This window comes from Malus domestica, chromosome 14 (assembly GCF_042453785.1).
Source record: "Malus domestica chromosome 14, GDT2T_hap1".
Classification (NCBI taxonomy): Eukaryota; Viridiplantae; Streptophyta; class Magnoliopsida; order Rosales; family Rosaceae; genus Malus; species Malus domestica.
The window spans coordinates 11,749,526-11,764,532 of record NC_091674.1 but is presented as its reverse complement, the minus strand read 5'-3'; the positions used below and the strand labels follow the sequence as shown (position 1 = coordinate 11,764,532).

Below are 15,007 nucleotides of genomic sequence, written 5' to 3'. Positions count from 1 at the left end.
AACCATCTTGATAGTATAAGTCAATTTTAAAAACTATTTGTGATTTAAAAAAATAAAAATAAAAATAAAAACTTCGTTGTCAACGAATGTGATGAACTCCAACCAAATGCGGATGCAGTTCACAACCCTACACAGCGCCACAGCCTATCAACTCTCTCCATTGCATTTAAACCCCGCCTAAACCCCATCTTAGATCCTTAATCCCCTCTCTCTCTCTCTCTCTCTCTCTCTCTCTCTCTCTCTCCCCCCTGACTTACTGACACTGCAAGGTATCATCCCTAATTCCCCATAGAGGAAAAGAATAGAAGAAAAGAGTAGTAAATTAAAACTCTCTCTCTCTGCAGCTTTCTGTTCCTGTAATTTAGGGTGTCGTATGAGCCGGGCACCACCAGATCTTTCTTCCCCAATTTCAATGGCCAGCACTACTACTCACATTAGCAACGGCGAACACGAACCGCCGACGAAGCCGCCCGCATTCACCTCCACCGCTTCCTTCAGGGCTCGCAAGAAGACCAATGCTTCCGCCGGAATCTCCCGTGCCGCCTCCGATGTCGATGACATCGTCACTCTCATGCACGGCTCCGATCCAGTCCGTGTTGAGCTCAACCGCCTCGAAAATGACCTCCGAGGTCTGCATCTCTTCTCTTCATTTTCCCGGAAATAAAACACTTTTTCCCGGAAAATTTGAACTAGCATTTTTTTTCATCTCATCGAATTCAAATTCGTTTCATCTTTTGGATAAATCAATGGATTTCTTCCGTGCTAAATTTCGAAGTTTGCATTTGCTAGTTAAGGAGAAAGGATAAATCAAATTTAATTATATTCCTAAAAATACATTTCTTAATTTTAATTAAATTTCCTTTCATAGTATATAATAATTGATTAAATTCTGTATCAAAAACAAAAACTGATGAAATGGAAGTGGAATTACACAGATAAAGACAGGGAGTTGGGAGATGCTGTGGCGGAAATTAAGTCTTTAAGAAATTCAGAGCGCCTTAAAGAAAAGGCGGTTGAAGAGGTACTCTATTTGTTTTGTGCTCCCACTTATCAGTAATTTCACCGCATTTTCCCTCTTTCGTCATTAGCGATCGGATTCTTTGGTTTTTTTTTTTTTAAATTTTATTTTATACCAGCTTGCATAATCAAAGATAGGAATATTACTGTTGTTTAGTGGTATATTCAACACATACTAGAATATATGAATGAGACAGATTTTCAGACAGCTAACTCGTTCGTAAGTTGCTTCTTCTAGAGTTCTTACTAACAATGTTTGTAGTTTGTACATGTTCTGTTTGATGAAACGGTAATTTTGGACTTAATCAATCTATGCTTAAGAAATTACGAAGGAATGGGGGATCATAAAAATATTGTTATATAGAAACTGTATTCTAGTTCTTTTTAACTAGTGCAAATTATTTAGTATGTGTATGTCGTTTGTGTTAAGCGGGACTTCATTCTGACTGACTGGTTCTGAGTCTGGTTACTGTAATTGTGCAATGTTGTTCGATATCCATAAACATGAATATGTGTGTAAGTTGGATTTCTGTGCAAGAAATGTGAGATGTGATAGTCTTTGATGCTAATCTTAAGTCTATTTATGGTTAAAAGTTGAAATCTTCAGTCTGCAATTTTATCTAGCGTGTATTGGTTTTTACCTTTGTTAACTTTTCTGGCAGCCTCTCCATAAAATGGGGGTAAGGCTAGCCGACATTCACCTCTCCCAGACCCTGCGTAAAGCGGGAGCCTTGTGCACTGGGTACGACCTTTTAACTTTTCTGGAAGTATTGCTGTTTGACTTATGTTATTTTTCTGTTCTAACATTGTGTTATTTGCCACTTAGTACTACGGTCTAGTGGTATTCCTCTTCACTTGCAAGTGAGAGATCTTAGATTCGATTCTTGCCAAAGGCGAATTTGAACCACATTATTGCTAGCCTATTATGAGGCTTTTAGCCCACTCCCCCAACCCCTTAGTATAGATAATATCGTTTGTTCAAAAAAAAAAAAACATTGTGTTATCTAGAACTTTCAAGGTAATGTACTTAACATTGTGGATGGATGTTTTTGAGCCTTTAACGTTTGTCTTTTGATGTAACTTTCGTTTATTGAAACTTATCTATGCTTTATTTCTTTAAATGGTGATCATGACAACATATTATTCAGCCCACTTCACTAGACAAACCGGTGGATGACTAGAACACCTACCTTTTGCTACATATACATGGCGTAAATTTTATACTGCCACTTTCTAGGTAAAAAATTGAAACCTAATGACTCCTATAGTTTTAGTTTTAGCCACAGTGATAAAAATGTGAGTATAAATATAAAAGAACATGAAATGTAATAGGTTTAATGTATTTTCTACTGACAGTGAGCAGTTAATTTTGAAAATATCCCTGTATATCCACTTGGAGGAGATATTATTCATAAAAATTTAATAAAAGAACTCCTTTACTGCATAATCTTTGTCTTTTTGTTAATCTCAGTTTTGTTCTGTTCAATATTATTGATTTCTTCTTCTCAATGATATGATTATAGATTACAAAACTATCAAAATTCGTTATCTCGTTAAGGAACAATTTTTTAGATGCAGACTAGAACAAACAGTGAGTGAGATGTCCACCAGAATCAAGTTACAAGAATGAAACTAATAATCTAACGTAGCTACAAAGCAAAACTTAATCAGCAACTTTATCTTAAAGCTGCCTTGCAATCTAGAAAAGATATCAAGATTATTAAAAATCATGTTAAATTTTTTTTGTCAATATCTTACTCTTTTCAATAACCATTGTCTGGGATTGACCAGCAAGTTTTATTTGATGCTTGATAAGATCCAGTAGTTAGCCAAGTCTTTTATCTGTCAACAATATAAGGAGTCCTGAATTTTTTTTTAGAAGATATTTTGAGAGATCAATTAATAGTATAAGTTATCGTAGTATTTACTCTCTTTAATGATACTGAATCATGGTACGGAGAAAACTTGAGGTTTGTTTTATGTCGATGAGAGAAAGCTTTGAGTTCTTTTTTCTTTTCCAATAAGGAGAAAATTTTAAGTTCAAATAAAATGGGAATTTCTGATAATTTTTTTTGTTGGTTAATAATTTCAGTTGACAGATGAACTTAACAAAGTGGATGAAAAGCTTAAAGCAACTGAAGCTCTTTTGGAAAGCAAGGTAATAATTGGAGTTTCCTTTGCTGCCTGATTGTATTGTCTTCTGTAACCAACATTGAACTGTTCTGCTTGCGATATACTGAGTACACTATGATTTGCAGAATCTTGAGATTAAGAAAGTAAATGATGAGAAAAAAGCAGCTTTGGCTGCGCAATTTGCAGCAGAAGCCACACTTCGAAGAGTTCACGCTGCACAGAAAGATGATGAAATGCCACCCATTGAAGCCATCATTGCTCCACTGGAGGCAGAGCTTAAGCTTGCTAGGCAGGAGGTATACTTTCGTTCTGCAATATGACCCCTTTAATTTTGTTTTAAAGACAGATAGGGTTGAAAAACTTTTAGTATTTTCGTGTCAGTTTTGAGTGTCTATTTTTGCTTCCATATTTGGTTTGTACATGTGAGGTATAGAGTTTTCAATATGTATTTGGTTTCTATATTGTTAATTGATCTATTGACTTCTTTATTTACAAGAATTAATAATTAAAACGAGCTATATTTTTTTATACTTCTGGATGTATTGTTTTTTTAGGTAACCAAGTTGCAGGATGACAACAGAGCACTTGATCGGCTTACTAAATCCAAAGAGGCTGCTCTGGTTGACACCGAGAGAACTGTTCAGATTGCTTTGGCAAAAGCATCCTTGGTTGACGATCTGCAAAACAAAAATCAAGAGCTAATGAAACAGATTGAAATATGCCAGGTTTGTATGCTGTTCAGAGTTTTCCTGCTGCATGCAATTTGTGTGATCGAGGGAATGTACCAGGGTTGTTTACTAGTGTTGGACACCATTTTACATAATATGAATTTATCCATTATCAGGAGGAGAACAAAATACTTGACAAAATGCACAGACAGAAGGTAGCTGAGGTTGAGAAGCTGACACAAACTGTTCGAGAACTTGAGGAGGCTGTTTTAGCTGGTGGAGCTGCTGCCAATGCTGTGCGTGATTACCAGCGGAAAGTGCAGGAGATGAATGTAATAACCATTTCTTGGAACTCCAGTACTTGCATATCACTTTGTAGTTGTTCTGAGTGTGTCACAAATGCAAACTTCCTCTAACATTCAAGCTTGCGTAGGAGGAGAAAAAGCTATTGGAGCGGGAGGTGGCTCGTGCAAAGGTCTCTGCAAATCGGGTTGCCACTGTTGTTGCAAATGACTGGAAAGACTCCAGTGACAAAGTCATGCCCGTAAAGCAATGGCTTGAAGAAAGGAAATTTTTTCAGGCATGTTATGACTTCAATACATAAACCCATCATCTTTGCCTACAATTCCTTTAATTTACACAAATAGTCATTTGGTTTCATCATCACAAATTGCATCCTTAACCCAAGAGGTTGTCCTTATGATGGGGGGCTTAGGTGCTTCATGAAGCATTATCTCAAGTATGAATCCCGCCACAACCTCTTCGATATCTATCCATAAGGATTTAACCGGGGAATTGCTGCGTCATGTTGGATGAGGCACTGCATACCTGCATAGGGATTAGCAATTAACATATGATTCATTACCCAAAAAGAAAAGAATGAATTGGAAATTTTTTCATTGAATCTTTTTTAATATTCAAGTGTTAATGATCATCTTAGTATTCATGCGCATGTTAACCCAAGAGGTTTAATATATAGAACTATCACCTCATACCATAGATGACCTGCAATGATTATTGTTGACCTTTTGTTAAGATGCATGGTGTTAGAGAAGCATAAATTACCAGGAAAGGGGAAAAAAAGCCTAGACTCTTTCGGGTGTATAGTTTGGGCTTCGGTTTCTTCAGATTTAAAGGATTTACCTTGTTTAGTCCTTTGGTTTAGGGGGACTTTCCCGTTGTCTTGGTTGGTTGTTTTTGTTTTCATTGTGGATTTCTTGTCCACTTGTGTATAAATCTGGATTCTGGATATATATGCGTGTGTGCACATGCTGGTATTCTAAGATGGTTTATTTTCCTTCAAAAGATGGGGAGAAAAGTGAAAACAAATAATGAAATGAACAGTTAGTTGAGATCTAAATTGACTTCTTTTTTTTTTGTTGTTGTTGTAGGGAGAAATGCAACAGCTTAGAGACAAACTGGCTGTAGCTGAGCGTACTGCAAAGGCAGAAGCACAATTGAAGGTATGCTAACTGTTTGAGTTTGGGTCTGTGCTTACATTTTATGTTACTCTCATCTGTAATGTGTTAAATCCTTTTCATAATAGTTGATTATTTATTGATTTCTTAGGAAAAATACCAATTAAGATTTAAGGTTTTGGAGGATAAGTTAAAAGCATCTAATGGTAAATCGCGTGCGGCTCCAGATGCAAAAATCACAAGCAACAGGCCTTCAAGGCGTCAGTCTCTTGGTGGAGCTGAGAACATTTCTAAATCGTCCTCTAATGGCTATCTATCTAGGACAAAATCAAACTTACAATCTGGTTTCAACCGTTCCAACAGTGCCACTGCAATATTGAAACAAGCCACAGTTTCATCTAGATCGTTTGATGGTGGTAGTAGATTGCTAGACAGAGATAAGCTAATCCCAGATGCAACTGGGAAAGATTGCACGCCTAACAGTGCCAATGATCAGACTCGAATGAATGAGGTAGTAGGTAGACATGAGGAGAGCTCAAATGGAACCTTGGCTGAACAGTCCAGGAGAGAACATGAAGATTATGTTTCTGGAGTACTGTATGATATGTTACAGAAAGAGGTTGTATCTTTAAGGAAAGCTTGCCACGAGAAAGATCAAACCCTCAAAGACAAGGATGATGCAATTGAGGTTAGATAGTAGGATATATCTCGTTAATTTTGCAACCACTTCCCACTTTTGTGTTTTTCTTAATTTGTTTCTGGTGTGGAATCAAGTAGATGTTGGCAAAGAAGGTGGATACACTTAACAAAGCAATGGAGGTCGAGGCCAAAAAGATGCGGAGAGAAGTAGCTGCAATGGAAAAAGAAGTCTCTTCTATGCGTGTCACTAAGGAGCATGATCAGCGGACACGGCGCGTAAGTGCTCCCCGGGGGGCACTAAATAGTTCTCATACACTTTCTTCAAGGTAAGTAGTCGTGTACAATCTGTAATTGCCTAACAATGATGCAATAGTTGGTGCGGCAAGTCTGTCGTTCCTGTTCATGATAAGTTCTTTGACGGCATAAAATGAAACAAAAAATGCATGGTGCCTCAAGTTGATTGAAAACTTTTAGATATCACCAGTCGAAAAATATTAATCCGCCTGACCAAAGGTTTTGCTTCTTTCAGAAATGCACAGAGGTCATAGGTACATGGCCATGACAGAATCACCACATCATGGACGCTTCTGTGATTCTTCAGCTCTGCAGTCACTAGAATGTATGGTTTTGTCGTGATTTTCGTCTCCCGTCTCCATCTATTTAAGTTGTCTTGGCCGCCGGGTAGGCAATTTGTAAAGAACTGACTTCAGGTTTTTCAGGTCAACCTGCCTTGTATATTTCTTTTCTACTAATATTTCCTGGAAATACCAACTTTGGAAAAAAGTTTCGAAAGAGATGAGGTTTTGTTAGAACCTTCTTTCAAGGAAACTGAAGGCAACATAAAACTCGTGTATGCCTAATGCCTTCAAAAATCAGACCCAAGGGGTCGGTTTACTAGAAAGTGAGCAAATGTTTGAAATTTTCAATTCGAGTTCAAACGCTCACGGATGCATTTCTTGGGGCCATGGGCTCAACTTTGACACACGCTTTCATTTCGGAGCCAAATGTATGTTTTCGCCCTCGTGGTACTCTTGAATGTTTGGTGATCGTCTTCAAATGTTCGCGTGGAAAACAAATAAGTTGGCTGATTGAGTTCTCTCTCAAGGATTTGGTAAATTAATTGGAATTTCACTTTCAAAGTCCTTTAGTTGTTTTTTTTAACATTAGGGTGAGGCTTGGTACAACGGAAAGGTTGCTCTTTTGTAACCAAAAAGTACAGGTTTGAGTTGTGAAAAAACCCTATTTGCAAAAGTAGGGGTAACCTTGCGTATGATGGATGTTCCCTTCTGACACTCACAAAGTGGGGAACCTTATTGGTTAGGAGTCGCCCTTCAGTTGTTCTTTTAATTTGGGTGATGTTCTAATATAATCTAATAAACTACTTTGGGAAATCCCTCGTTTATGAGTTGGGTAACAAGGATGGAGTCAGGACAAGGAAATGATGAGGAGGAAATATTTGTTTTCTTTTCTTTATTACAAATGATAATTTACACTTATTCTACACGAATAATGAGGGAACTATTTGAACTCGGAACGCAGTGTCACACCTCAAATGCACGATCCATAAAGTATTGGAATACGACACTTGTATTTGCGGTGTGAGTCATTTTAAAACTGTAAAAATTTATATCCAATGCTCTACATACCCGATTCCACAATTGATTATCATTCTCCGAATGTTGGAATTCATTCCGGTGATAAAACGTGTAGCTTTTCGTTGAGGAGTGTCGACCATGTGCGAAGCAAAGCGCGAATCATTTTCCTTGAGTGAGCTGTATGAATTCAACTTCCTTTCTATCATTTTCAACTTACATCATGAGCTCCAACCATCAAAAAAAAAAAAAAAAATCAGCGTAGGTGTTGATAAACACAAACCCAGTAAGTATAGATTGCCAAAACATAACATATTTGCCTTATAGAAAAAATCACATAGATTCACATCACGATCTAATTATCATAAGCGTAATCAAACCACAAAGTTCATATATTTCCATTTTAGAAAACAACTCTTCATTCTAGTGAAACTCATATGTGGAGGACTCACAATGAAACATAAACCTTGAACTTTCAACATGATAAACCGCAGCGTGTAAGAGTCCAATAAAACTCAAGTACACATAAAGGTTCGACTTCTCACAACCTATTAGGTATAATAGTGCACTATCTGAGGAACTTGAGCCCATGGTTAACTTCCCAAATTTCCCAAATATTTCCATCATTATTTCACTTCGAGTATGGATGCTCAAGTGCCCGCTCGTATAACTTCCCAAACAACAATTTTTTTGAAGTACAAGGTTTCATGTAAACAACAACAACAACAACAACAAAGCCTTTTCCCACTAAGTGGGGTCGGCTATATGAATCCTAGAACGCCATTGCGCTCGGTTTTGTGTCATGTCCTCCGTTAGATCCAAGTACTCTAAGTCTTTTCTTAGAGTCTCTTCCAAAGTTGTCCTAGGTCTTCCTCTACCCCTTCGGCCCTGAACCTCTGTCCCGTAGTCACATCTTCGAACCGGAGCGTCAGTCGGCCTTCTTTGCACATGTTCAAAATCACCGGAGCCGATTTTCTCTCATATTTCCTACAATTTCGGCTACTCCTACTTTACCTCGGATATCCTCATTCCCAATCTTATCCTTTCTCGTGTGCCCACACATCCCACGAAGCATCCTCATCTCCGCTACACCCATTTTGTGTACGTGTTGATGCTTCACCACCCAACATTCTGTGCCATACAACATCGCTAGCCTTATTGCCGTCCTATAAAATTTTCCCTTGAGCTTCAGTGGCCTACGACGGTCACACAACACGCCGGATGCACTCTTTCCATCCAGCTCGTATTCTATGGTTGAGATCTCCATCTAATTCTCCGTTCTCTTGCAAGATAGGTCCTAGGTAGTGAAAACGATCGCTTTTTGTGATCTTCGCTAGATTGCTCCGGTCATTAGTGTGGATAAGTATATAAATGGATAGAGATAGGAAAGCAAACACAAGATGTACGTGGTTCACCCAGATTGGCTACGTCCACGGAATAGAAGAGTTCTCATTAATTGTGAAGGGTTTACACAAGTACATAGGTTCAAGCTCTCATTTAGTGAGTACAAGTGAATGATTTAGTACAAATGACATTAGGAAATATTGTGGGAGAATGATCTCGTAATCACGAAACTTCTAAGTATCGGAGTGTGGTGTCGTCTTGACTTGCCTTATCTGTCTCATAGGTAGATGTGGCATCTTCTCTGGAAGTACTCTTCCTCCATCCAGGGGTGGTATCTTTAACTGGTGGAGATGCACAAGGTAATGTATCAATTTCACTTGAAGCTTACTTGTAGTTTCAGGCTTGGTCAAGCGCGATACAAACCATGTAGTAGGAGTCCCCCAAGTCGCCGAGCTAGGGGGTCTGCTGAAAGAGGTGACAGACAAGGTAAGCAATCAGAGCTCCGACTGATTGTTCACCTTCTCCCCATCTTGCAGCAGCATGAAGGATAAAGAGAAGAAAAATGAGAAGAGATGATATGAGATACTTTTGCTTTTGAAGAAGTAACTTTCCACAGGCTTATTCTTGAACTGAGCTGGAGGGTTTTCTGGTTTCCTCCAGAGTATAAGGCCGACTGAAGAATTTGAGGGTCAAAACAAGTCCATCAAATCTAGAGTACGTTCCACCCTGCTGATATGGGATACTTTTGCTTTTGACAGAGTAATGAATGTATCGGCACGTGTGCTGTTACGCTTGTCTCCACATGCTTCCTTGTATCCTTCGCACTTGCCCTATCTGTTCCTCAAGCAGATGCGGAATCTTCCCTGGAAACATAAGATGTTGAAGATGAGTACTCGAGAGCAATGCCAGGTAAGTAATCAGGTAAGGGGTTCCAGGCAGTCAGTTCCTGGCTGGAAGCTTGATTCCAAGTGCTGACTGATTGCTCTCTTTCTCCTTGTCTTGCAGGTAAAAACAAGGCCAAAAGAAAAGACAGGGAAAAAGCATGATATGGGATACTCTTGCTTTTAACCCTGATGATATGAGATATTCTTGCTCTAGTATAGCTTGTTTGCAGAGGTATTATCGGGGGGAAAGAAAGCTGAATATTTCGAAAGGCTTCGTTGGGAGTGCCCTCTCAGATATGATGAAGGGTTGAGCATTTTTGCAGGTCTGCCTGTCCGTTGGGGATGGAGGTCGACATATATAGGAGTCTCCCTAACAACAAGTAGTAATGCTATTCCTTTACCCTGCTTGGTCATAGCACGGTAGTGGGAGCTGCCAGTTTCACATGTTTTAACTCTGTCAGAGCACTTTGAAAAAGTGGTCTGTGGTATCTGGCTCTCGAGATTCGGAGAACGATGCCTCTTCGATTTTTGAGAAAGCAATCATGCTGGGGGTATGACTCTCGAGATTCGGAGAGCAGTGTCTCTTCGATTTTTGAGGAAGTAATCATGTTGGGAGTCTGGCTCTCGAGATTCGGAGGGCGGTGCCTCTTCGATTTTGGAGCAAGCAATCTTGTTGGGAGTGTTGTCTCGAATGTGAGTAAAGGTTGGGCATGTTTGCTAGTCTACCTTGCCACGAAGCACAAAGGTTGACACACAGGGAGTTTCCAATTATCCAGCAATGGTACTGTTCCTTTACCCTCTCTTCGATTTTGAGAAAGTAGTCATGTTGGGAGTCTGGCTCTCGAGATTTGGAGGACGGTGCCTCTTCGATTTTGGAGCAAGCAATCTTATTGGGAGTGTTTTCTCGAATGTGAGTAAAGGTTGGGCATGTTTGCTAGTCTACCTTGCCACGAAGCACAGAGGTTGACACACAGGGACTTTCCAATTATCCAGCAGTGGTACTGTTCCTTTACAGTTGTGGGTAATAATATGGTAGCTAGACCTTCAAAATTTATGTGTCTAAACTTTTGTTAGTGCTGTTTCTTTGCTATTCTTTTACCTTTCTTGGTCAGAGCGATGTAGTGGGAGCTGCAAGCTTCACGTGCTCAACTTTGGCAGAGAACTTTGGCAAAGTTATTTGTGGTACCCATGAGCTATTGTTGCGTGTGGGAAGTGGGTAATTGAACAGTAAGATTCATGTGTTTTCTACTTCACCAGAAGTCTTCGACAGAATGCCCATAATTTCTGCAAAGCTGAGTGTGCGTGTGACAGGTGCTGACAAGGCTAGAAAAGTAGGTGCCTCTTCGATTTCTGAGATCGGCCCTCGTGGTCTCTGAGCAGCCCAGCTCTTGAGAAAGCGAGCGCCTCTTCGATTGATTCGGAGAACGATGCCTCATCGATTTTTGAGAAAGCAATCATGCTGGGGGTCTGGCTCTCGAGATTCGGGGAGCAGTGTCTCTTCGATTTTTGAGAAAGTAATCATGTTGGGAGTCTGGCACTCGAGATTCGGAGGGCGGTGCCTCTTCGATTTTGGAGCAAGCAATCTTGTTGGGAGTGTTTTCTCGAATGTGAGTAAAGGTTGGGCATGTTTGCTAGTCTACCTTGCCACGAAGCACAGAGGTTGACACACAGGGACTTTCCAATTATCCAGCAATGGTACTGTTCCTTTACCCTCTCTTCGATTTTTAAGAAAGTAGTCATGTTGGGAGTCTGGCTCTCGAGATTCGGAGGACGGTGCCTCTTCGATTTTGGAGCAAGCAATCTTATTGGGAGTGTTTTCTCGAATGTGAGTAAAGGTTGGGCATGTTTGCTAGTCTACCTTGCCACGAAGCACAGAGGTTGACACACAGGGACTTTCCAATTATCCAGCAGTGGTACTGTTCCTTTACCCTTGTGGGTAATAATATGGTAGCTAGACCTTCAAAATTTATGGGTCTAAACTTTGTTAGTGCTGTTTCTTTGCTATTCTTTTACCCTTCTTGGTCAGAGCGATGTAGTGGGAGCTGCAAGCTTCACGTGCTCAACTTTGGCAGAGAACTTTGGCAAAGTTATCTGTGGTACCCATGAGCTATTGTTGCGTGTGGGAAGTGGGTGATTGAACAGTAAGATTCATGTGTTTTCTACTTCCCCAGAAGTCTTTGACAGAATGCCCATAATTTCCGCAAAACTGAGTGTGCGTGTGACAGGTGCTGACAAGGCTGGAAAAGGCTGGAAAAGTAGGTGCCTCTTCGATTTCTGAGATCGGCCCTCGTGGTCTCTGGGGAGCCCAGCTTTTGAGAAAGCGAGCGCCTCTTCGATTTTTGAGATCGGCCTTCGTGGTCTTTGAGCAGCCCAACTTTTGAGAAAGCAAACGCCTCTTCGATTTCTGAGATCAACCCTCGTGATCTCTAAGCAGCCCAGCTTTTGAGAAAGCAAACGCCTCTTCGATTTCTGAGCAGGCGCCTCTTCGATTTCTGAAGCTTCGTCGAGTGCAGATTTTTATAGGGGCTGGCATTAAGTTCCAAAGCACACTTGAATCTCCACCAGTAGAAGCTTCATTCTTGCACTTCTAAGATCTTGATTTGTCCGACCTCTTCTCTCTTCAACACCTTTGAAAATGTCTGGCCCCTCCGACCGTCGTTTTGACTTGAACCTTGTTGAAGAGGCAGCCCCGCCTTCTCCAGACAACATATGGCGCCCATCCTTCGTCTCCCCTACTGGTCCTCTTACCGTTGGGGATTCCGTGATGAAGAATGATATGACCGCTGCGGTGGTGGCCAGGAACCTTCTCACTCCCAAAGATAACAGACTACTTTCCAAACGGTCTGATGAGTTAGCTGTTAAGGATTCGCTGGCTCTCAGTGTTCAGTGTGCAGGTTCTGTGTCTAATATGGCCCAACGCCTATTTGCTCGAACCCGCCAAGTTGAATCATTGGCGGCTGAAGTGATGAGTCTCAAACAGGAGATTAGAGGGCTCAAGCATGAGAATAAACAGTTGCACCGGCTCGCACATGACTATGCTACAAACATGAAGAGGAAGCTTGACCAGATGAAGGAAACTGATGGTCAGGTTTTACTTGATCATCAGAGATTTGTGGGTTTGTTCCAAAGGCATTTATTGCCTTCGTCTTCTGGGGCTGTACCGCGTAATGAAGCTCCAAATGATCAACCTCTGATGCCTCCTCCTTCTAGGGTTCTGTCTAGTACTGAGGCTCCAAATGATCCCCCTCCGGTGCCTTCTCTTTCTGGGGCTCTACCGACTGCTGAGACTTCTCCTAAGCAACCTTTGTGAAGGCTCCCTCTTGTGTGCTTATTTTGACTAATGTATATGTACATATTTGTAGCTTATCGGGGATATCAATAAATAAGCTTTCCTTCATTTCAACGTATTGTGTTAAATACACCAAAGCCTTCTTCGCTAAGTTCTTTGAATTTTCTTTTGTTAAAGCTTGTATGTTGAAGCTTTCTGAGTGGAGCATGTAGGTTGGGGTAGTGTTCCCTTAATTTCCCGAGTAAGGAAAACTTCTCGGTTGGAGACTTGGAAAATCCAAGTCACTGAGTGGGATCGGCTATATGAATCTTAGAACGCCATTGTGCTCGATCCTGTGTCATGTCCTTCGTTAGATCCAAGTACTCTAAGTCTTTTCTTAGAGTCTCTTCCAAAGTTTTCGTAGGTCTTCCTCTACCCCTTCGGCCCTGAACCTCTGTCCCATAGTCGCATCTTCTAATCGGAACGTCAGTAGGCCTTCTTTGCACATGTCCAAACCACCGTAACCGATTTTCTCTCATCTTTCCTTCAATTTCGGCTACTCCTACTTTACCCCGGATATCCTCATTCCTAATCTTATCCTTTCTCGTGTGCCCACACATCCAACGAAGCATCCTCATCTCCGCTACACCCATTTTGTGTACGTGTTGATGTTTCACCGCCCAACATTCTGTGCCATACAGCATCGCTGGCCTTATTGTCATCCTATAAAATTTTCCCTTGAGCTTCAGTGGCATACGGCGGTCACACAACACACCGGATGCACTCTTCCACTTCATCCATCCAGCTTGTATTCTATGGTTGAGATCTCCATCTAATTCTCCGTTCTTTTGCAAGATAGATCCTATGTAACGAAAACGGTCGCTCTTTGGTATTTCTTGATCTCCGATCCTCACCCCTAACTCGTTTTGGCCTCCATTTGCACTGAACTTGCACTCCATATATTCTGTCTTTGATCGGCTTAGGCGAAAACCTTTAGATTCCAACACTTCTCTCCAAAGGTTAAGCTTTGCATTTACCCCTTCCTGAGTTTCATCTATCAACACTATATCGTCTGCGAAAAGCATACACCAAGGAATATCATCTTGAATATGTCGTGTTAACTCATCCATTACCAACGCAAAAAGGTAAGGACTTAAGGATGAGCCTTGATGTAATCCTACAGTTATGGGAAAACTTTCGGTTTGTCCTTCATGAGTTCTTACGGCAGTCTTTGCTCTTAATACCCCTATAGTTCATGCAATTTTGTACGTCGCCCTTATTCTTGTAGATAGGCACCAAAGTGCTCATTCGCCACTCATTTGGCATCTTCTTCGTTTTCAAAATCCTATTGAAAAGGTCAGTGAGCCATGTTATACCTGTCTCTCCCAAAAGTTTCCACACTTCGATTGGTATATCGTCTGGGCCTATTGCTTTTTTATGCTTCATCTTCTTCAAAGCTACAACCACTTCTTCCTTCCGGATTCGACAATAAAAAGAGTAGTTTCTACACTCTTCTGAGTTACTCAACTCCCCTAAAGAAGCACTCATTTCATGTCCTTCATTGAAAAGATTATGAAAATAACCTCTCCATCTGTCTTTAACCGCGTTCTCTGTAGCAAGAACCTTTCCATCCTCATCCTTGATGCACCTCACTTGGTTTAGGTCCCTTGTCTTCTTTTCCCTTGCTCTAGATAGTTTATAGATATCCAACTCTCCTTCTTTGGTATCTAGTCATTTATACATATCGTCGTAAGCCGCTAACTTAGCTTCTCTGACAGCTTTCTTCGCCTCTTGCTTCGCTTTTCTATACCTTTCACCATTTTCATCAGTCCTCTCCTTGTATAAGGATTTACAACATTCCTTCTTAGCCTTCACCTTTGTTTGTACCTCCTCATTCCACCACCAAGATTCCTTTTGGTGTGGGGCAAAGCCCTTGGACTCTCCTAATACCTCTTTTGCTACTTTTCGGATACAACTAGCCATGGAATCCCACATTTGGCTAGCTTCCCCCTCTCTATCCCACACACATTGGGTGATTACCTTC

The 15,007-nt window shown here is 40.8% G+C and overlaps 1 protein-coding gene across 1 annotated transcript; it reads left to right on the top strand.

Moving 5' to 3' along the window:
* Window positions 1-199: 199 nt before the first annotated feature.
* LOC114823700 (microtubule-associated protein 70-1-like) lies at window positions 200-6,776 on the top strand. The gene is made up of 11 exons (XM_070812080.1): window positions 200-629; window positions 936-1,021; window positions 3,110-3,175; window positions 3,276-3,446; window positions 3,705-3,875; window positions 3,995-4,150; window positions 4,252-4,398; window positions 5,210-5,281; window positions 5,388-5,924; window positions 6,014-6,201; window positions 6,405-6,776. Exons 1-11 carry the CDS (start codon window positions 374-376, stop codon window positions 6,421-6,423), a joined length of 1,869 nt encoding a protein of 622 aa, XP_070668181.1. The 5' UTR covers window positions 200-373; the 3' UTR covers window positions 6,424-6,776.
* Window positions 6,777-15,007: the final 8,231 nt, after the last annotated feature.

Excerpts from the sequence above, each read along its gene's own strand:
- LOC114823700 (XM_070812080.1), top strand. The coding sequence starts at position 374 with ATGAGCCGGGCACCACCAGATCTTTCTTCCCCAATTTCAATGGCCAGC. Across the intron at positions 3,876-3,994 it reads AACAGATTGAAATATGCCAG|GAGGAGAACAAAATACTTGA; the intron begins GTTTGTATGCTG and ends ATCCATTATCAG. Across the intron at positions 4,399-5,209 it reads AAGAAAGGAAATTTTTTCAG|GGAGAAATGCAACAGCTTAG; the intron begins GCATGTTATGAC and ends TTGTTGTTGTAG.